The sequence below is a fragment of the Pseudoliparis swirei genome, chromosome 15, assembly GCF_029220125.1.
Source record: "Pseudoliparis swirei isolate HS2019 ecotype Mariana Trench chromosome 15, NWPU_hadal_v1, whole genome shotgun sequence".
NCBI classification, from domain to species: Eukaryota; Metazoa; Chordata; class Actinopteri; order Perciformes; family Liparidae; genus Pseudoliparis; species Pseudoliparis swirei.
Genome location: NC_079402.1, coordinates 786,136 through 808,860, shown reverse-complemented (window position 1 = coordinate 808,860; position 22,725 = coordinate 786,136). Strand labels below are relative to the sequence as shown.

The 22,725-nt window shown below is 48.6% G+C and overlaps 1 protein-coding gene across 3 annotated transcripts; it reads left to right on the top strand.

The window, feature by feature from the left end:
- The first annotated feature begins 541 nt into the window (after window positions 1-541).
- On the top strand, window positions 542-22,691 carry wdr91 (WD repeat domain 91). Of its 3 annotated transcripts, none has more exons than XM_056432305.1 (18): window positions 542-707; window positions 2,633-2,779; window positions 2,854-3,033; window positions 3,102-3,309; window positions 3,807-3,889; window positions 6,633-6,742; window positions 13,307-13,481; window positions 13,665-13,925; window positions 14,219-14,412; window positions 14,574-14,628; window positions 14,755-14,850; window positions 15,807-15,901; window positions 18,622-18,775; window positions 20,769-20,877; window positions 21,142-21,254; window positions 21,654-21,761; window positions 21,849-21,938; window positions 22,364-22,691. In XM_056432305.1, the coding sequence occupies exons 2-18, from the start codon at window positions 2,657-2,659 to the stop codon at window positions 22,526-22,528; spliced, it is 2,319 nt and encodes a 772-aa protein (XP_056288280.1). In that variant the 5' UTR covers window positions 542-707; window positions 2,633-2,656; the 3' UTR covers window positions 22,529-22,691. The 3 variants fall into 3 exon arrangements, with proteins under 3 accessions (XP_056288280.1, XP_056288281.1, XP_056288282.1); XM_056432306.1 differs by having other exon boundaries at window positions 542-730; XM_056432307.1 differs by having other exon boundaries at window positions 702-789.
- The last annotated feature ends 34 nt before the right edge of the window (window positions 22,692-22,725 follow it).

Here is a 22,725-nt window from a genome sequence, read left to right as displayed (position 1 = left end):
GGTTGTGTTTAGGTGGTTTATGGAGGTTCAGCTGAGCCCTGAGTCTGGGAGGAGCTCTGTGAAGCTGAATCCTGGAGCAGCTCAGGAGCGTCTGGCAGAGCATGGAATGAAGAAATAAAGGTGAAATTATACGTTTGATTTGAAATGAGAAGTGAGAACAACAGGAACACATTCCAGAGAGCGAACGTCACATCCGGCCTGGTTGAGGCTCACCGGGTTGAATAACAAACATCGTCCTGTGAGTGCTGCGGAGAAGAGAAACGCATGTGTTCTCTTTCATTATAGTATGAAACACCAGAGCTTTAAAGAATACAGTAAATAATGGTGTTATGGGAGTATTGAGTCTGAATAATTAATTTAATGTAATGCGCTGTTTGAGTTTTTAAAAGAAACTGCACAGAAGAATAGATTGTATTTCTCCTGTGCTAAAGACGGCGGTTCCCCGCCAGGGGGCGGTGCTACCGCTTTTTAACAACACGAAGAAGAAAAAGAGGAAAGAGGAGAAGAAGACGTCATATGACGTCATATGACTTGGATAACAGACAGACAGGCGGAGCGGTCTCTGTTGGGATCTTTCACATGTCAACACTCATGACAGCGGAGCTCCTCGGGTCCGCATTACGTCATCCTGGCTGAAGGTCTCGCGCGAGGAAACACGACCCCAACGCACCTCCAGCACACCTGGAGGCTGCCGACCGTCAGCCGAGGTGCGTGACTCCTCCGACTCGACGTGAGCGCCCGCTTCTAGTCACGTGACACGTGTTTTAAACATGAAACCTGCTTCACGAGGTAAAGAAGGGTCGCGAACCCAGGGCTCTCAAGTTTTGAAGACAGGCAAGAGTGACATTTCCATCAGCGTGAGAAATACGATGTGTGGCGGGAGTGCGTGACTTAAAGTAACATTATGTAACAATTGTACCTTAAATAACAGCCTGAAAAAAAAATTGCCGATACAATGACTTTTAATATGGCGATGTGCGGCTCCGCCATCGGGGGTCTGTGGGGAAATAACTCCGCTATGTAGGATTCTGGAGCCGCCCGCTCCGGGGCGGATGGACTTCGACCTGCTTTCTGGCAGTGATTACGCAATGTCATATAGTGCCGCTCGCAGCTCCAGTATAAGGGGAGCTTTTTTATGTAGCTTTTTGGTGTTGTCAACAATATTGTATTCGATCACACGTACTCCACATTCAAACATTTAGAAAACAACGTATTTAGGCTGAAAACGCGATCGGTATTTCATCTAAACTAAATGTTGTCATTCTTTTGGTTATGTTGTAACAATTCGCCCTTAGCAACTCAATCAAGGGGAAAAGGTACAATACGCACAAAAAAAGGGAATGGGCGGATCTGCGAATTCTGGTGTTAACTCTCTCTGCTCAAATGGTCGTAAAAGAAAAACACACAGTCGATATGCGGAAACCCAAATGTTATTATATTAAATCAAATTCAATGCATTGGCAAGCCCCCAAAATGAACACATCCACTACAAACAATCAAACCCACTCAAAACGAAGTATAATCCCCGGATCCCGACAGTCCCAGTCTTTGCAGTCCCCCAAAACAAAAGTAAATGACTGCACGCGCACCCCCCCCCCCCAAAAGCCGGCAAACAGCTGACCGACCAGGCGGAAACGTGGCGAGGCGCCGCGTTCAATCCCCGCGCTCCTTCACCCTAGTCCGGGAGGTGCTGGCCCAGTTCAGTGTTCCTGCGCAGACTTCGTATTGGTGATCCCACCCGTTAGTATAAATCCAAAATAGAAACAGTAGCCGGATTGCTTCTACCAGGCTGCATCTATCATAACTGGGTATTTACGACACTGAAGTAAACGTTAAATACCTCAAAAACTGAAGGGGGCGCTAAAAGGGAAAAACTACATAATGGGGCTTTAAGACCGAAATGCGTGAGTCTCACGCTCAATGCGTGACACTTGAGAGCCCTGCGAACCTCTTCAAGCTAGCGTCACCTGGAGTGCCGTCACCAATGTTGTCTCAGAAGTTTCTGTAACTCTATAACTAACGCTTACCATACTTAACTAATACTTAACAGGAAAGGTTCTCTGGCTAGTAAAAGCGGAAGTGTTGAACACGAACCGCCGCGAAGCAGAACGTTTGACTTCTTGCTTTACGGCAGTGCGCACAGCTGCTGCTAAGCGCACTGCCGTAAAGCAAGGAGCAGGTACTCCGGGAGCAGGTACTCCGCGATGAACCCGGATGTAAGATACATGAATATAAGACATGATAAATAACATTTCATTTACATTTTTATTTTATTTGTTTGAGTTAATTTATTCATTCTTCAAACAAATAAATGTCCTTTCTGCTGATAATGGCGTTCTAAGATCTAAGCTTCTTAACATAAGTGACTAGATCTGCTGATGCAGTAAAGAGTCCAACAGGTCAGAGTAAACATAGAGAGGTACATGAGTCCTCACTGGCGGAACATGATGGTCATCATGTGTTGCTAGGCAGGTTTAAGGAATGAGGCTCTTTGTGTGATTGGGGGAAAGAAATAAAAACAAATTGCCCAAAGTATTAGATCATAGTCGTGTTCCTCTAACACTTAACTCGCCTCACAAACCAACTGAGTCTATATTATATAATTATATATGTATTTGTTTGTACCTCACAGGGTCAGAGGTCACTGGAGGTCACGATGGGGTCAGCAGTGGAGAGGACCGATGAACACGTGAGGGAGTACCTGCTCTACCGCGGGTTCACCAGCACTCTGAAGCACCTGGACACCGACATCAAAGCCGACAAGGAGAAAGGCTTCAGGGTACGAGGATCTGGCTCAGGGTTCTGGTCCCGAGGACCCTCAGGTGTGTGTGTCTGAACATCTGGCGTCTGCAGGTGGATAAGATCATCGATCAGCTGCAGCAGCTGGTCCAGAGCTTCGACCTGTGTGGGCTGAAGGAGTACTGGCTCTACCTGGACCGGCGCCTGCTGTGCCGACTGGAGGACGTCTACCGGTCCACAGTCAGCAAGCTGAGAACCAGCCTGTACCGATACTACGTCATCAACACCGTCCAGGTGCTGTGGGGTGGGGGGTCCGGGGAGGCTCTCTGATGCCACCTCACCTTCACCCTCCCTCCCCTCAGAAAGGAAACCTGGAGAAGACTCAGGAGTTCTTCCAGATGCAGGCGTCGGAGCTGCAGAGCCAGGTGGAGTGGCGTGATTGGTTCATCCTGCCGTTCATCCCCTCCCCCGAGCAGAACCCCGCCTTCTCGCCCTACTTCTCCCGCCAGTGGGCCGACACCTTCCTGGTCTCGCTGCACAACTTCCTGTCCGTGCTCTTCCAGTGTATGCATATCCTTCAGCTGGAGCTCGGCCTGATGGCCAGGTGGAGTGAGGCCGTCGGGATGCTCTGTGAACTCTGAATGGACTGGGTTCCAGTTCTGGACTGGTCTCAGTCCTTCACTGGTTTCCAGTCCTTCACTGGTTTCGAGTCCTGGACTGGTTTCCAGTCCTTCAGTGGTTTCCACTTCTGGACTGGTTTCTAGTCGTTCACTGGTTTCTCGTCCTGGACTGGTCTCAGTCCTAAAGTGGTTTCTAGTCGTTCACTGGTTTCTCATCCTGAACTGGTTTCCAGTCCTTCACTGGTTTCGAGTCCTGGACTGGTTTCCAGTCCTTCAGTGGTTTCCACTTCTGGACTGGTTTCTAGTCCTTCAGTGGTTTCTAGTCGTTCACTGGTTTCTCGTCCTGGACTGGTCTCAGTCCTAAAGTGGTTTCTAGTCGTTCACTGGTTTCTCATCCTGGACTGGTCTCAGTCCTTCACTGGTTTCCAGTCCTTAACTGGTCTTCACCCCAGCCTGTTCTGCTGAGCTTTGATGCTGAGGTTCAGAAGTCCACGAGCCTGACTGAGGAGAACGAACAGCTGTGCCAGCTGGTGAGTATTACATTGTTCAATATATATGTTAATATATTCATATTTCACATCTCGTGGTTGAGGACGTATTCTTAAGATTCACAAAAGTTCATATTGTATTTTTAACGGTATCTCATTTAGTTAAGTCAAAAACAAGTGCCATCATATTGTCCTCAAATTGGTGGATTGCACCTCCAGAGTCTCTTTCCTTCCTCCAGTCTCTTTCCTCCAGAGTCTCTTTCCTTCCTCCAGTCTCTTTCCTCCAGAGTCTCTTTCCTTCCTCCAGTCTCTTTCCTCCAGAGTCTCTTTCCTTCCTCCAGTCTCTTTCCTCCAGAGTCTCTTTCCTCCAGAGTCTCTTTCCTCCAGAGTCTCTTTCCTTCCTCCAGTCTCTTTCCTCCAGAGTCTCTTTCCTCCAGAGTCTCTTTCCTTCCTCCAGTCTCTATCCTTCCTCCAGAGTCTCTATCCTTCCTCCAGAGTCTCTATCCTTCCTCCAGAGTCTCTATCCTTCCTCCAGAGTCTCTATCCTTCCTCCAGAGTCTCTATCCTTCCTCAAGAGTCTCTATCCTTCCTCCAGAGTCTCTTTCCTTCCTCCAGAGTCTCTTTCCTCCAGAGTCTCTTTCCTTCCTCCAGAGTCTCTTTCCTTCCTCCAGAGTCTCTTTCCTTCCTCCAGTCTCTTTCCTCCAGAGTCTCTTTCCTTCCTCCAGAGTCTCTTTCCTCCAGTGTCTCTTTCCTTCCTCCAGAGTCTCTTTCCTCCAGTGTCTCTTTCCTTCCTCCAGAGTCTCTTTCCTCCAGTGTCTCTTTCCTTCCTCCAGAGTCTCTTTCCTTCCTCCAGAGTCTCTTTCCTTCCTACAGAGTCTCTTTCCTTCCTCCAGAGTTTCTTTCCTTCCTCCAGAGTCTCTTTCCTTCCTCCAGAGTCTCTTTCCTTCCTCCAGAGTCTCTTTCCTCCAGTGTCTCTTTCCTCCAGAGTCTCTTTCCTCCCTCCAGAGTCTCTTTCCTCCCTCCAGAGTCTCTTTCCTTCCTCCAGAGTCTCTTTCCTCCAGTGTCTCTTTCCTTCCTCCAGAGTCTCTTTCCTCCAGTGTCTCTTTCCTTCCTCCAGGGTCTCTTTCCTCCCTCCAGAGTCTCTTTCCTTCCTCCAGAGTCTCTTTCCTTCCTCCAGAGTCTCTTTCCTCCAGTGTCTCTTTCCTTCCTCCAGGGTCTCTTTCCTTCCTCCAGGGTCTCTTTCCTTCCTCCAGAGTCTCTTTCCTCCAGTGTCTCTTTCCTTCCTCCAGAGTCTCTTTCCTTCCTCCAGAGTCTCTTTCCTTCCTCCAGGGTCTCTTTCCTTCCTCCAGGGTCTCTTTCCTTCCTCCAGAGTCTCTTTCCTCCAGTGTCTCTTTCCTTCCTCCAGAGTCTCTTTCCTTCCTCCAGAGTCTCTTTCCTTCCTCCAGAGTCTCTTTCCTTCCTCCAGAGTCTCTTTCCTCCCTCCAGAGTCTCTTTCCTTCCTCCAGAGTCTCTTTCCTCCAGTGTCTCTTTCCTTCCTCCAGAGTCTCTTTCCTCCAGTGTCTCTTTCCTTCCTCCAGGGTCTCTTTCCTTCCTCCAGAGTCTCTTTCCTCCCTCCAGAGTCTCTTTCCTTCCTCCAGAGTCTCTTTCCTTCCTCCAGAGTCTCTTTCCTCCAGTGTCTCTTTCCTTCCTCCAGGGTCTCTTTCCTTCCTCCAGAGTCTCTTTCCTCCAGTGTCTCTTTCCTTCCTCCAGAGTCTCTTTCCTTCCTCCAGAGTCTCTTTCCTTCCTCCAGAGTCTCTTTCCTTCCTCCAGAGTCTCTTTCCTCCAGTGTCTCTTTCCTTCCTCCAGAGTCTCTTTCCTTCCTCCAGAGTCTCTTTCCTTCCTCCAGAGTCTCTTTCCTTCCTCCAGATTCTCTTTCCTTCCTACAGAGTCTCTTTCCTTCCTCCAGAGTCTATCCTTCCTCCAGAGTCTCTTTCCTTCCTCCAGGGTCTCTTTCCTTCCTCCAGAGTCTCTTTCCTTCCTCCAGGGTCTCTATCCTTCCTCCAGAGTCTCTATCCTTCCTCCAGAGTCTCTTTCCTTCCTCCAGAGTCTCTTTCCTTCCTCCAGGGTCTCTTTCCTTCCTCCAGAGTCTCTTTCCTTCCTCCAGGGTCTCTTTCCTTCCTCCAGGGTCTCTTTCCTTCCTCCAGAGTCTCTTTCCTTCCTCCAGAGTCTCTTTCCTTCCTCCAGAGTCTCTTTCCTTCCTCCAGGGTCTCTATCCTTCCTCCAGGGTCTCTTTCCTTCCTCCAGAGTCTCTTTCCTTCCTCCAGAGTCTCTTTCCTTCCTCCAGAGTCTCTTTCCTTCCTCCAGAGTCTCTTTCCTTCCTCCAGAGTCTCTATCCTTCCTCCAGAGTCTCTTTCCTTCCTCCAGGGTCTCTATCCTTCCTCCAGAGTCTCTTTCCTTCCTCCAGAGTCTCTTTCCTTCCCCCAGAGTCTCTTTCCTTCCTCCAGAGTCTCTTTCCTTCCTCCAGAGTCTCTTTCCTTCCTCCGGCTCGTCGTTGGCTGGTTTCAGAAGCTTCTGGTTTTGTCTTCATGTCTTGATCATCGTTGTGACTTTAAGGTGTTCCTTTGTCTTTTGCCCAGATGTTCCTGCTCTTCCTCCTCTTGGTCAGAACTGTGTCGTTGATGTTGTTCTGTCTTTTGTATTTTAGTTCTACATCCTTGAATCTTTAATTCATGAGAGTTTGGGGCAGATGCTGCCGGGTTATGATGTTATGTCTCGTTGTCTCTGAGCGTCCGTCTTCTCTCGGCAGCTATTCGCCCTCCAGACGGAGAGCCGGGACCAGAGGGACGGAGACGAGACGCTCCACCACAAGCTGCCGGTCTATGTCCAGAACATGGACCGTCTAGGAGACACTGAGCTGTGAGGCACTGACATCACTGTCGTTCTTTACTACTGAGATGGCTTTGGTTTTTAATGAGGGTTTAAGATACCTGAGACGATATACTGCGTTCCTATTGGACCAGGACTCTGTAGGCTTGGCTCGTCCCTCTGAGCCCATAAAGAAACTAAATGGTTTCGATCAACAGGAATACATGATGTTCAACTCTTGTGTAGTTGAAGCTCTTCAATGAAAGCCAGAGCTGTGTTGCTTCATCAGGATGAAGTGTGAACGTTGTTTAAATGTGTCCCAGTCCAGAGACTCGTGGCTCCACCTCCTGGAGATCTTCTCAAGTCCTTCTCTCTCTCGGCTCCTCCTTCTGGTTCCTTTGTTGTAGTCTCATTGTGTTCCACTCACAGACACACGGTCTGCTGTTGAGCTTCTGGTTCAGTTTTCTGTCTTATTTTATTTTTAAAGTTTCACGATGAAGTAATTTATGTAGAATAGAGTTGGAGCATAACCTGGCGGGCCTCATGCTACATGAAGGGCGCTAAGTTCTTTGCTAATGCTTCAGAAAAGTTTAAATTATTATTTGAGTTCTGAGATTTATCTAATTCTGAAACTTGAGATTTTTAGAATACAATCTGAAATCCTCAAAATGAAGTAAATTTATAATAATAATTAAAACTCTGAGTTTCTTTTAGAAGAACGTTGTAGAACTTCAAAGCACCAAAAGCTACTGAATTTTGTTCTGTTTATTTATTCACTAAATACAGATTTACATCTAACGTGTTGTGATGCGCCTGATGCCAATAAACAATTCACCTGATGAATTGTTGTTTCTTGTCAGTGGAATCTATTTTTACTTCTCATCAGATCTGAGTTTCATACCAAGAGACTCCAGACTGGGGGAACAATAGAACTGACATGAAGACCACCAAGAGACTCCAGACTGGGGGAACAATAGAACTCTGACATGAAGACCACCAAGAGACTCCAGACTGGGGGAACAATAGAACTCTGACATGAAGACCACCAAGAGACCCCAGACTGGGGGAACAATAGAACTCTGACATGAAGACCACCAAGAGACTCCAGACTGGGGGAACAATAGAACTCTGACATGAAGACCACCAAGAGACTCTAGACTGGGGGAACAATAGAACTCTGACATGAAGACCACCAAGAGACTCCAGACTGGGGGAACAATAGAACTCTGACATGAAGACCACCAAGAGACTCCAGACTGGGGGAACAATAGAACTCTGACATGAAGACCACCAAGAGACTCCAGACTGCCGGAACAATAGAACTCTGACATGAAGACCACCAAGAGACTCCAGACTGGGGGAACAATAGAACTCTGACATGAAGACCACCAAGAGACTCCAGACTGGGGGAACAATATAACTCTGACATGAAGACCACCAAGAGACTCCAGACATGAAGTCAAACATAAGGCACCACACAGAGGGTTCATCATTGAGACCCTCACAGCCAGAGCCCTGACGACAGCCGTGGCCCCGCCCCCTTAGTGTGGTTGAGTGTAGCTGGAGGGAGACGCATGTCCTCTGAGGCCAGAGAGCAGCAGTTCACTGACCGGCAGAGAGTGAGCTGGACGATCGTGGTCTCTCACGACTCGGCCTCCAGGGAAAGCTTACGCCAGGGCTAACCTCAGATTCAAGACCAGCAGTGTGGATTGCGTCCCGGTCTTGGAGATGTGGATCAGCTTTTTACCCCCCAAGACTACTGGAGGGGTCCTGGGAGCCCAACCAGTCTACATGTGCTTTGTGGACTTGGAGAAGGCCTTGGACCAGGCCCCTTGGGCTGTTTTACGGGGGGTGCTGTGGGGGTCTGGGGTAGTGGACTCGTTGCAACGGGCCATCCGGTCTCTAGACCTGCAGTAGGAGCCAGTCGGGCACGGTGGGTGTCGACCTCCACCAGATCTGCCCTTCATCACCGGTCCTGTTGGTGGTCTTCATGGACAGGATGTCTAGGAGCAGCCTGGGGGGCAGCAGGTCAGGTTTGGGGGTCTCTGGATCTCCTCTCTGCTGTTTGCAGATGATGAGGTCCTGTTGACCTCGGACCGTGACCTCCAGCATTCACTGGGGCCTTTTGCTGAGGCCGTGGAGGTCTGAGGGAACCGGGGACTGATCCTCCAGGTGGGACAGAGAGCCCCAAGAGAAGGAGATCCAGTACCTCTAGGTCTAGTTCACCAGTGAGGGGGAGATGGAGAGAGATGGAGGAGGATGGAGAGAGATGGACAGAGATGGAGGAGGATGGAGAGAGATGGAGGAGGATGGACAGAGATGGAGGATGATGGAGAGAGATGGAGGATGATGGAGAGAGATGGAGGAGGATGGAGAGAGATGGAGGAGGATGGAGAGAGATGGAGGAGGATGGAGAGAGATGGAGAGAGATGGAGGAGGATGGAGAGAGATGGAGGAGGATGGAGAGAGATGGAGGAGGATGGAGAGAGATGGAGGAGGATGGAGGGAGATGGAGAGAGATGGAGGAGGATGGAGGAGAACCGGTGGAGCAGAGAAACAGGACCGTCTGGTGAAGAGGAGCTGAGCCTGAAGGAGCTCTCAGTGTACTGGTCTACATTCAGACCCTCAACCTAGAGATAGGGTAAGGAGATGAGTTTCCTCTCTAGGAGCCTTAGAGATAGAATAAGGAGATGAGGTTCCTCTCTAGGAGCCTTAGAGATAGAATAAGGAGATGAGGTTCCTCTAGGAGCCTTAGAGATAGAATAAGGAGATGAGGTTCCTCTCTAGGAGCCTTAGAGATAGAATAAGGAGATGAGGTTCCTCTAGGAGCCTTAGAGATAGAGGAAGGAGATGAGGTTCCTCTAGGAGCCTTAGAGATAGAGTAAGGAGATGAGGTTCCTCTAGGAGCCTTAGAGATAGAGTAAGGAGATGAGGTTCCTCTAGGAGCCTTAGAGATAGAATAAGGAGATGAGGTTCCTCTAGGAGCCTTAGAGATAGAGTAAGGAGATGAGGTTCCTCTAGGAGCCTTAGAGATAGAGGAAGGAGATGAGGTTCCTCTGTAGGAGCCTTAGAGATAGAGTAAGGAGATGAGGTTCCTCTAGGAGCCTTAGAGATAGAGGAAGGAGATGAGGTTCCTCTAGGAGCCTTAGAGATAGAGGAAGGAGATGAGGTTCCTCTGTAGGAGCCTTAGAGATAGGGTAAGGAGATGAGGTTCCTCTAGGAGCCTTAGAGATAGTCAGGAGATGAGGTTCCTCTGTAGGAGCCTTAGAGATAGAGTAAGGAGATGAGGTTCCTCTAGGAGCCTTAGAGATAGAGAAAGGAGATGAGGTTCCTCTAGGAGCCTTAGAGATAGAGGAAGGAGATGAGGTTCCTCTAGGAGCCTTAGAGATAGAGTAAGGAGATGAGGTTCCTCTAGGAGCCTTAGAGATAGAGTAAGGAGATGAGGTTCCTCTAGGAGCCTTAGAGATAGAGGAAGGAGATGAGGTTCCTCTAGGAGCCTTAGAGATAGAGGAAGGAGATGAGGTTCCTCTGTAGGAGCCTTAGAGATAGAGGAAGGAGATGAGGTTCCTCTAGGAGCCTTAGAGATAGAGTAAGGAGATGAGGTTCCTCTAGGAGCCTTAGAGATAGAGGAAGGAGATGAGGTTCCTCTAGGAGCCTTAGAGATAGAGGAAGGAGATGAGGTTCCTCTAGGAGCCTTAGAGATAGAGGAAGGAGATGAGGTTCCTCTAGGAGCCTTAGAGATAGAGGAAGGAGATGAGGTTCCTCTAGGAGCCTTAGAGATAGAGGAAGGAGATGAGGTTCCTCTAGGAGCCTTAGAGATAGAGTAAGGAGATGAGGTTCCTCTAGGAGCCTTAGAGATAGAGTAAGGAGATGAGGTTCCTCTAGGAGCCTTAGAGATCGAGGAAGGAGATGAGGTTCCTCTAGGAGCCTTAGAGATAGAGTAAGGAGATGAGGTTCCTCTAGGAGCCTTAGAGATAGAGGAAGGAGATGAGGTTCCTCTAGGAGCCTTAGAGATAGAGTAAGGAGATGAGGTTCCTCTAGGAGCCTTAGAGATAGAGGAAGGAGATGAGGTTCCTCTAGGAGCCTTAGAGATAGAGTAAGGAGATGAGGTTCCTCTAGGAGCCTTAGAGATAGAGGAAGGAGATGAGGTTCCTCTAGGAGCCTTAGAGATAGAGTAAGGAGATGAGGTTCCTCTAGGAGCCTTAGAGATAGAATAAGGAGATGAGGTTCCTCTAGGAGCCTTAGAGATAGAGGAAGGAGATGAGGTTCCTCTAGGAGCCTTAGAGATAGAGTAAGGAGATGAGGTTCCTCTAGGAGCCTTAGAGATAGAGTAAGGAGATGAGGTTCCTCTAGGAGCCTTAGAGATAGAGTAAGGAGATGAGGTTCCTCTAGGAGCCTTAGAGATAGAGTAAGGAGATGAGGTTCCTCTAGGAGCCTTAGAGATAGAGGAAGGAGATGAGGTTCCTGTAGGAGCCTTAGAGATAGAGTAAGGAGATGAGGTTCCTCTAGGAGCCTTAGAGATAGAGGAAGGAGATGAGGTTCCTCTAGGAGCCTTAGAGATAGAGGAAGGAGATGAGGTTCCTCTAGGAGCCTTAGAGATAGAGTAAGGAGATGAGGTTCCTCTAGGAGCCTTAGAGATAGAGGAAGGAGATGAGGTTCCTCTAGGAGCCTTAGAGATAGAGTAAGGAGATGAGGTTCCTCTAGGAGCCTTAGAGATAGAGGAAGGAGATGAGGTTCCTCTAGGAGCCTTAGAGATAGAGGAAGGAGATGAGGTTCCTCTAGGAGCCTTAGAGATAGAGTAAGGAGATGAGGTTCCTCTAGGAGCCTTAGAGATAGAGTAAGGAGATGAGGTTCCTCTAGGAGCCTTAGAGATAGAGGAAGGAGATGAGGTTCCTCTAGGAGCCTTAGAGATAGAGTAAGGAGATGAGGTTCCTCTAGGAGCCTTAGAGATAGAGGGAGATGAGGTTCCTCTGTATGAGCCTTAGAGATAGATGAAGGAGATGAGGTTCCTCTAGGAGCCTTAGAGATAGAAGAAGGAGATGAGGTTCCTCTAGGAGCCTTAGAGATAGAGTAAGGAGATGAGGTTCCTCTAGGAGCCTTAGAGATAGAGGAAGGAGATGAGGTTCCTCTAGGAGCCTTAGAGATAGAGGAAGGAGATGAGGTTCCTCTAGGAGCCTTAGAGATAGAGGAAGGAGATGAGGTTCCTCTGTAGGAGCCTTAGAGATAGAGTAAGGAGATGAGGTTCCTCTAGGAGCCTTAGAGATAGAGGAAGGAGATGAGGTTCCTCTAGGAGCCTTAGAGATAGAGGAAGGAGATGAGGTTCCTCTAGGAGCCTTAGAGATAGAGTAAGGAGATGAGGTTCCTCTAGGAGCCTTAGAGATAGAGGAAGGAGATGAGGTTCCTCTAGGAGCCTTAGAGATAGAGGAAGGAGATGAGGTTCCTCTGTAGGAGCCTTAGAGATAGAGGAAGGAGATGAGGTTCCTCTAGGAGCCTTAGAGATAGAGTAAGGAGATGAGGTTCCTCTAGGAGCCTTAGAGATAGAGGAAGGAGATGAGGTTCCTCTAGGAGCCTTAGAGATAGAGGAAGGCGATGAGGTTCCTCTAGGAGCCTTAGAGATATAGGAGATGAGGTTCCTCTAGGAGCCTTAGAGATAGAGTAAGGACACGAGGTTCCTCTAGGAGCCTTAGAGATAGAGGAAGGAGATGAGGTTCCTCTAGGAGCCTTAGAGATAGAGGAAGGAGATGAGGTTCCTCTGTAGGAGCCTTAGAGATAGAGGAAGGAGATGAGGTTCCTCTAGGAGCCTTAGAGATAGAGGAAGGAGATGAGGTTCCTCTAGGAGCCTTAGAGATAGAGGAAGGAGATGAGGTTCCTCTAGGAGCCTTAGAGATAGAGAAGGGAGATGAGGTTCCTCTAGGAGCCTTAGAGATAGAGGAAGGAGATGAGGTTCCTCTAGGAGCCTTAGAGATAGAGGAAGGAGATGAGGTTCCTCTAGGAGCCTTAGAGATAGAGGAAGGAGATGAGGTTCCTCTAGGAGCCTTAGAGATAGAGGAAGGAGATGAGGTTCCTCTAGGAGCCTTAGAGATAGAGGAAGGAGATGAGGTTCCTCTAGGAGCCTTAGAGATAGAGGAAGGAGATGAGGTTCCTCTAGGAGCCTTAGAGATAGAGGAAGGAGATGAGGTTCCTCTAGGAGCCTTAGAGATAGAGGAAGGAGATGAGGTTCCTCTAGGAGCCTTAGAGATAGAGGAAGGAGATGAGGTTCCTCTAGGAGGCTTAGAGATAGAGTAAGGAGATGAGGTTCCTCTAGGAGCCTTAGAGATAGAGGAAGGAGATGAGTTTGGATGCTTCCGATACTCAAAGCATTGTAATCTAGTATTTCCTCGTGCAAAGGGAAGACACCTTTGTTGTTGTTGTTTTGAGAGGGACTTCAAAATAAGAGCTTGAATGATTAGAACTGCCTTTGTTCTGCTCTTAAAATGAGTCACAGAAATATGTGTTGTTTTAAATACACAATTGAAATCCACAAATCGTTGTATTCCAATGATTTGGATGCCATGCAGAACATGTCGCTCCTCACCTGATGGATGACTTCATGTGTTCACCGTGCTCTGCTCTCAGGGACTTGGTGTCGAGCCAGCGCCCCGTCAGCACGGCCACCACGCCCTCCAGAAACTTCTTCTCCACATTCCTGCCTCAAGGCAGACGCACTCCGGGGAAGCTGCCCCCGTTCCCCCCGGGCTCCTCCTCGCCCGGCCAGGCCGCCGCGGGCCGGAAGGACCCGCCAACCGCTCCGGTAAGAGGGTCCAGGTCCACTCAGGTGATTGGTTGAAAATGGAGGAGACATCTGATTGGCTATGAAAATGAACTTGAGTCCTCGTGAGAGCTTTCATTCGTACTGAGACTCATCTGGCAGCCATGATGGATCCTTACATTGAGTTGACCTTTGACCTGGGATCGTCATCTTTGTCTTTTCTAGCCTGCAAAGTCAAAAGAGGCCGTCCAAGCTAATGAGGGGAAGCCGGCTTCCAGCCAGCCATCAACCAGTGAACCGAAGAGCTCCCAGTCAGCAAACCAGTCTGCAAACCAGCCAGTAAACCAGTCTGCAAACCAGCCAGTAAACCAGGCTACGAACCAGCCAGTAAACCAGGCTACGAACCAGCCGTCTCATCCCAGACACAAGAAGGTCCAGGACCACGAGAAGGAGAGGAAGATGCTTTTCTCCAAACCAGCGCCACAGGTACCGGACGAGGAGGACTGAGGACGGCAGCGTGGTGCATTTGATAAAGTCTCATTTCCTTGATCACTTTTTCTTAAAGGAATAGTTCAACATGTCGGTCACTGTGTGTTCTCTCATGTCTGTACGCTGAGTAGCTGCAGCCAGGACTCATCACACCAGATGGTCTTGGTATCTGAACCCTTACGAGGAATGTCCTGACGTCTCTGAACAAGGACAACAAAGATAAACAAATACAGTTCAGGGTTTAGTTTGAAGTTGAGGTGTAAGCTGGTCCTTCTCCTTGTTGTGTTCAGGTATCAGAGAAGAAAGGGGAGACGGCAGAGGGGGAGCTGCTCTCTGAGGCCTCCAGTGAACCTCCTGATCCCGCCTCATCCAGCAGGAGCTGCCGAGGAGCAGCAGAGGGAGGAGGTCTGTCAATGGAACAGCCGTTCATCAAGCTCAGCCAGGAGGAGTACGGAGAACACCACTCCTCCATCATGCACTGCAGGTCTGCCTCACACTACTGGTCCATCAGAGGGACCCCCCCCTCCTCATTCTGCTTGGCTCCTGATCAGGTTTTAGGTTGACAGTGAGATGTTAACAGCAGGTGGACTTGGCTGGCTTTTAAAGTCACATGACGATAAAACAAGATAAACCTTCTGTTTCCAGGGTCGACTGCTCTGGTCGCCGGGTTGCCAGTTTGGACGTGGATGGAGTCATCAAGGTGAATCTAGGGTCCATTGACTTTTGGGGTTGTACAAACAGAATAACATGCATAGTATTGGATGTCACTAATTGAAATGCAGCCAGAACAATGAAAGGATAAGGCCTTCACCCTCCTCTTCCTCAGGTGTGGTCCTTCAACCCCATCATGCAGACCAAAGCCACCATCATGTCCAAGTCTGCTCTGCTGTCTCTGGAGTGGGCCACCAAGCCAGACCGGCTGGTACGAGCTGACCATAGAGTGCTACTGTTGTTAGCCACAGAGTACTACTGGTGTTAGCCATAGAGTACTACTGTTGTTAGCCATAGAGTGCTACTGTTGTTAGCCATAGAGTACTACTGTTGTTAGCCATAGAGTACTACTGTTGTTAATACAGAGTACTACTGTTGTTAGCCACAGAGTACTACTGTTGTTAGCCATAGAGTACTACTGTTGTTAGCCATAGAGTACTACTGTTGTTAGCCATAGAGTACTACTGTTGTTAGCCATAGAGTACTACTGTTGTTAGCCACAGAGTACTACTGTTGTTAGCCACAGAGTACTACTGTTGTTAGCCATAGAGTACTACTGTTGTTAGCCATAGAGTACTACTGTTGTTAGCCACAGAGTACTACTGTTGTTAGCCACAGAGTACTACTGTTGTTAGCCATAGAGTACTACTGTTGTTAGCCACAGAATACTACTGTTGTTAGTCATAGAGTACTACTGTTGTTAGCCATAGAGTACTACTGTTGTTAGCCACAGAGTACTACTGTTGTTAGCCACAGAGTACTACTGTTGTTAGCCACAGAGTACTACTGTTGTTAGCCACAGAGTGCTACTGTTGTTAGCCATAGAGTGCTACTGTTGTTAGCCACAGAGTGCTACTGTTGTTAGCCATAGAGTACTACTGTTGTTAGCCATAGAGTACTACTGTTGTTAGCCATAGAGTACTACTGTTGTTAGCCACAGAGTACTACTGTTGTTAGCCACAGAGTACTACTGTTGTTAGCCACAGAGTACTACTGTTGTTAGCCACAGAGTACTACTGTTGTTAGCCACAGAATACTACTGTTGTTAGCCACAGAATACTACTGTTGTTAGCCATAGAGTGCTACTGTTGTTAGCCATAGAGTACGACTGTAGTAAAACAGTGAAGCGTATGTAAGTTGGGGGAACTGACTGAAGCTCTGTGTCAGTTGTTGCTAGGCAGCGGCGTCGGCACGGTGCGGCTGTACGACACGGATGCCAAGAAGAACCTGTACGAGATGAACATCGATGAAACTCATCCACGGTAACCTGACTGTCCACTGGGTTACAGCGTGTTGAAGAACATGTGAGGCCAGCATGGGGACTCTGCCCGCCGGCTTTGGGATGCACAGAGCCACCGAGGGGTCAACCTGGTCCAGGCTGGTAGAGGCTCGACTCCTGGTGTCCGAGCTCCTTACTCCATCTCTAAGGCTCCTACAGAGGAACCTTGTCTCCTTACTCCATCTCTAAGGCTCCTACAGAGGAACCTTGTCTCCTTCCTCTATCTCTAAGGCTCCTAGAGGAACCTCATCTCATTACCCTATCTCTAAGGCTCCTAGAGGAACCTCATCTCCTTCCTCTATCTCTAAGGCTCCTACAGAGGAACCTCATCTCCTTACTCTATCTCTAAGGCTCCTAGAGGAACCTCATCTCCTTACTCCATCTCTAAGGCTCCTACAGAGGAACCTTGTCTCCTTACTCTATCTCTAAGGCTCCTAGAGGAACCTCATCTCCTTCCTCTATCTCGAAGGCTCCTAGAGGAACCTCATCTCCTTACTCTATCTCTAAGGCTCCTAGAGGAACCTCATCTCCTTACTCTATCTCTAAGGCTCATAGAGGAACCTCATCTCCTTACTCTATCTCTAAGGCTCCTACAGAGGAACCTCATCTTCCTCTATCTCTAAGGCTCCTACAGAGGAACCTCATCTCCTTCCTCTATCTCTAAGGCTCCTAGAGGAACCTCATCTCCTTCCTCTATCTCTAAGGCTCCTACAGAGGAACCTCATCTCCTTCCTCTATCTCTAAGGCTCCTAGAGGAACCTCATCTCCTTCCTCTATCTCTAAGGCTCCTAGAGGAACCTCATCTCCTTACTCTATCTCTAAGGCTCCTAGAGGAACCTCATCTCCTTACTCTATCTCTAAGGCTCCTAGAGGAACCTCATCTCCTTCCTCTATCTCTAAGGCTCCTACAGAGGAACCTCATCTCCTTCCTCTATCTCTAAGGCTCCTAGAGGAACCTCATCTCCTTCCTCTATCTCTAAGGCTCCTAGAGGAACCTCGTCTCCTTACTCTATCTCTAAGGCTCCTAGAGGAACCTCATCTCCTTCCTCTATCTCTAAGGCTCCTAGAGGAACCTCATCTCCTTCCTCTATCTCTAAGGCTCCTAGAGGAACCTCATCTCCTTCCTCTATCTCTAAGGCTCCTAGAGGAACCTCATCTCCTTACTCTATCTCTAAGGCTCCTACAGAGGAAACTCATGTTGGCAACTTGTATCCGCGACCTCATTCTTTCGGTCCTGACCCAGAGTTCGTGACCCTCGGTGAGGTTCTGAATGTAGACCGACCAGTACACTGAGAGCTTCTCCTTTTGACTCAACTCCTCTTCACCAAGACGGTCCGGTCCTGTTTCACTGCTCCACCGATCCGGCTGTCGATCTCTCTCCATCTTCCTTTCACGGGTGAACAAGACTCTAAGATACTTGAACTCCTTCGCTTGGAGGTGTCGACTCTCATCCCGCCGCTTCACACTCGTTCTCGACCTCCATGAGACATTGAAGAGGCGTGTCAGCCAAGACAGACCAACCATGTCCAGTGTCTTCAGCACCTTAGGTGGATCTCGTCCCCTCGGCGCCACTTAGGAGCTGTTTGACTACCGAAGCAGCCTCTGCCAGGGAGATGGGTGAGACCCCCCCAAGTCTACAGGCACTGCCCCCTCTAGAGGGGACATGTTGGCCAGTTTTAGGAGTTCCTCAATGTGATCTATCCACCGCCCGGCGATGTCCCCCATCCGGGTCAGCTATCCCCCCACCCCCTGCTGAGAACAGCCTGGGGTCGGCCCTGCTTTCCCTTCCTGAGCTGTCGGATGGTTTGCCAGAACCTCCTTGAGGCCAACCGAAGGTCCTTCTCCATGGCCCCCCAAACTCCACCCATGCCGAGTTTTTGCATCCGCGACCACCGCAGTTACAACCAGGCCCAGAAGGCCTCCTTCTTCAGCTTGACTGCTTCCCTAACCCCCAGTGTCCACCGATGACCTTCAACCACAGCTCCTATCGGCCGCTTCCACATTAGAGGCTTTGAACATGGTCCCCTTTGACTCCATGTCCCCATCCTCCCTCAGGATGTGTGAGAAGTTCATCCGGTGGGAGTTGAAGACCTCCCGGACTGGGTCCTCCACCAGACGTTCCCAGTTCACCTGCACTACAGGTTTGGGCTTGCCAGGTCTTCCTAGCCCTCTGGTTCTCTGGGGAAAACTCCAACCCAGCAGCGCTCAGCCAGGGGCTCGTGAGGATCCCACTCCCGCCCGGCTCCTCTCACCCTGGGCAACTCCAGAAGAGTCCAACCTTCTCCAGGAGCTTGGTTCCAGAGCCAGTGCTGTGTGTAGAGGTGAGCCCAGCTAGATCTAGCTGATACCGCTCCACCTCCTGCACCACCTCTGGCTCCTTCCACGTCCCTAGAGCTCGTCCATGCTGCCGGCGATCGGCTCGCCCGGCCCGCCGCCCGATCTACATAGCACCCAACCCAATACTGGTTCCTGCGGGTGGTGGTTCCACAGGGTGGCTGCTCCATGATTTTTATTCAGGCTGAGCCCGACAGGGCTCCATGGGCGAAGGCCCGGCCACCAGACGCTCGCCGGCGAGCTCCCCTCATGGGTCTGGCTTCAACATGACTTTTATATAAACCGCAGACTTCAAAACTACTAGCTTGAGTGTTTCGTTTTGTGAAGTATCAATGAATAATGTTTGTTGACAACTTGTCATGCCTCTAGGATCCTGTCGTTGGCCTGCAGCCCCAGTGGCTCCTCCTTCGTCTGTTCAGCTGCAGCTCTCAGTCGACCCGGAGGTCTGGACTCTGCAGCTCGGCTTCCTGCCCTGGTGTCTGGACAGCTGCTGCTGTGGGACACCAAGACGGTCAAACAGCAGGTATCCACCAGCTGGTGCATAGTTATTTAGATAATTAGCTTCATTGTTCCTGCGTGGCCCGGTACCAAAGAACCCACGGACCGGTACTGGTCTCCGGTGGTCGTGGACCACTGTCCTAGACAACAAGTAAATAAAATATCTCAAGACATTAATTATGCTCAATTTCAGAGTTTTATTTTTGCATGCATTTTTTTGCTCCGGCCCGATGCGTGCAGACCGGCGTCGGATCTCTGCGGCGACCGCGATCGACCAATCGATCGGCGTATTGAGCACCCCTGCATTCAAGCATTAAATAGCGAGAGTTTTTTTCAGCGTGAGAAATACGATGTGTATACGGTGGCGGTACATGATATACGGTACACGGTACATGATATACGGTACATGATATACGGTACACGGTACATGATATACGGTACACGGTACATGATATACGGTACACGGTACATGATATACGGTACATGATATACGGTACACGGTACATGATATACGGTACACGGTACATGATATACGGTACACGGTACATGATATACGGTACATGATACGGTACACGGTACATGATATACGGTACACGGTACATGATATACGGTACACGGTACATGATATACGGTACATGATATACGGTACACGGTACATGATATACGGTACACGGTACATGATATACGGTACATGATATACGGTACACGGTACATGATATACGGTACATGATATACGGTACATGATACACGGTACATGATATATGGTACATGATATACGGTACATGATATACGGTACATGATATACGGTACACGGTACATGATATACGGTACATGATATACGGTACACGGTACATGATATACGGTACACGGTACATGATATACGGTACATGATATACGGTACACGGTACATGATATACGGTACACGGTACATGATATACGGTACATGATATACGGTACACGGTACATGATATACGGTACATGATATACGGTACACGGTACATGATATACGGTACACGGTACATGATATACGGTACACGGTACATGATATACGGTACACGGTACATGATATACGGTACATGATATACGGTACATGATATACATGATATATGGTACATGATATACGGTACATGATATACGGTACATGATATACGGTACACGGTAGATGATATACGGTACATGATATACGGTACACGGTACATGATATACGGTACATGATATACGGTACACGGTACATGATATACGGTACATGATACACGGTACATGATATACGGTACATGATATACGGTACATGATATACGGTACACGGTACATTATATACGGTACACGTTGCATGATATACGGTACACGGTACATGATATACGGTACATGATATACGGTACACGGTGCATGATATACGGTACACGGTACATGATATACGGTACACGGTACATGATATACGGTACATGGTACATGATATACGGTACACGGTACATTATATACGGTACATGGTACATGATATACGGTACATGATATACGGTACATGATATACGGTACACGGTACATGATATACGGTACATGGTACATGATATACGGTACACGGTACATTATATACGGTTCATGGTACATGATATACGGTACATGATATACGGTACATGGTACATGGTACATGATATACGGTACACGGTACATTATATACGGTACATGATATACGGTACACGTGTAACGTTACACGTTACGGTACACGGTACATTATATACGGTACATGGTACATTATATACGGTACATGGTACATGATATACGGTACATGATATACGGTACATGGTACATGATATACGGTACATGATATACGGTACACGGTACATTATATACGGTACATGATATACGGTACACGGTACATGATATACGGTACACGTGTAACGTTACACGTTACGGTACACGGTACACATTCCATAGCTCAGATGTATCAGGAGCTCTAATAATCCGTCTCCGCAGCATGTGGAGCGTTCTGTTGATCTCAGTCTGTGTTGTCGGCCTCTCAGCTCCAGTTCTCCTTAGAACCAGAACCGGTAGCCGTTAACTGCACGGCCTTCAACCACAACGGGAACCTGCTGGTGACCGGCGCCGCCGACGGAGTCATCCGGCTGTTTGGTGAGTGTTTATTAGAAGTTTATTAGAAGTTTATTAAATGTTTATTGTAGATTACCCTGTTTCTATTTCTGATCACCTCACTATGCAAACTCATGAATCACAGACGACTCAAAGTGACTTTGTTCTATCTTCATATTTTTTTTAAAACTTCTCCTCATTAACTCATTTCTGCCCATTTTAATGCAGCGTCCGTCAGCGAGCGGCCCGTTGTCGGGCGGCGATGCTCGGCGTGGGCGTCTGTAACCGCCGTTCTCTCCTCTGTAGACATGCAGCGCTACGAGAGCGTGATGAGCTGGAGAGCTCACGACGGAGAGGTCTACAGCGTGGAGTTCAGCTACGACGAGAACACCGTGTTCAGCATCGGAGAAGACGGGAAGGTCTGTTGGGTTCTGATCCCACAGCAGGGCTCACGATGGACGTGTGCAGCAACTCGACAAACACTGAGCAGATGAGACGATCACAACATGAACAATGGACACACAACTTAGTGACATCACCTTTAGTCTGACACGGGAACAAGACGAGTGGGAATGTCGGAGATTAGAGGTTTGAGTACTACGACCCTGGTTCAGACACACACAGCGACACACACAGCCACACACAGCCACACACACAGTGACACACACAGTGACACACACAGTGACACACACAGTGACACACACAGTGACACACACAGTGACACACTGCTTGACGTGTGCGCGTGCGCGTGCGTGTGTGCGTGTGCGTGTGCGTGTGCGTGTGCGTGTGTGTCCTCATAACGATGTGTTCATGTTCAGTTCATCCAGTGGAACATCCATCGCTGTGGGGTTAAGCAGTCGGAGCAGGTTCTGCCCCAGGAGGCCACCGGGCCCTTCGTCCTGTCGGGCTACAGTGGATACAAACAGGTGTGTGTGTGGCCCCATGGAGCAGTGACACCGACAGCTGATAGCGTCATGCCCTGTTGATGTGTACGTGTGTGACCTCTGGCTCAGGTTCAGGTCCCTCGAGGTCGACTCTTTGCCTTCGACTCTGAAGGCCAGCACATCCTGACCTGCTCCAGCAGCGGAGGCCTTATATACAGAGTGAGTACACCTTCATCATAGTCTTCATCATATTTTCATGTGTGCCTCGTTCAACTGTTCTGATCCAACTAAATTATTTTTAATATTTTACGCTAATGCTGGGAGCACAGAGCTTATTTTTATTTTTGGTCATCTAACCTTTAAACTTAAATAATAAGCTCTTATGTTCGTGAAACCAAGTCATCAAACACACCATTGAACCATTTTTAAGTTTCTCTCATTATTTTCTAAACTACTTCAAATATTTATACTTCAGTTTCTTGAAATGATTATTTTCTGCATTCTGATTATTATTCTTTTGCTTAAAACCCCCCCCCCATATTTCTTGTGAAGTTTTTACAAGTTAAACCAACATGAATACTATTTATGTCAGTGTAGTTGTTGTTTTATATATGTTAATTGTATAGCATGGTTCCCTCTCCCAGCTGACCAATGGGGAGCCTGCTCTGAAGAGCATGCTGTCCCTGGGGGGCCACAAGGCGCCCGTGGTGACGGTGGACTGGTGCTCGGCGGTGGACTGCGGCACCTGTCTGACCGCCTCCATGGACGGGAAGATCAAGCTGAGCACGCTGCTGGCCCAGAAGTCCTAACACACCGGAGGGGTCAGAGGTCATCACCGGTTGTGATGACCTGATTCAGTTTGCCTCTTGGCTGATAATAGTGTCATTTATGTAATGATGTGATAGGAAACAGCAACAGCTCACCAACCTGTGGACAAATCATTTTAACAATAAAATCTCACTGAAAGATCAATCTGAGGAAGTTGTTTTATTAAAGCTGCATGTCT

What these genes read in the sequence shown, in the direction of transcription:
- wdr91 (XM_056432305.1), top strand. Translation starts at nt 2,657, where the DNA reads ATGGGGTCAGCAGTGGAGAGGACCGATGAACACGTGAGGGAGTACCTG. An exon ending in TCCTCCATCATGCACTGCAG is followed by an intron (nt 14,413 to 14,573) that starts GTCTGCCTCACA and finishes TTCTGTTTCCAG; the next exon opens with GGTCGACTGCTCTGGTCGCC. An exon ending in ACGTGGATGGAGTCATCAAG is followed by an intron (nt 14,629 to 14,754) that starts GTGAATCTAGGG and finishes CCTCTTCCTCAG; the next exon opens with GTGTGGTCCTTCAACCCCAT.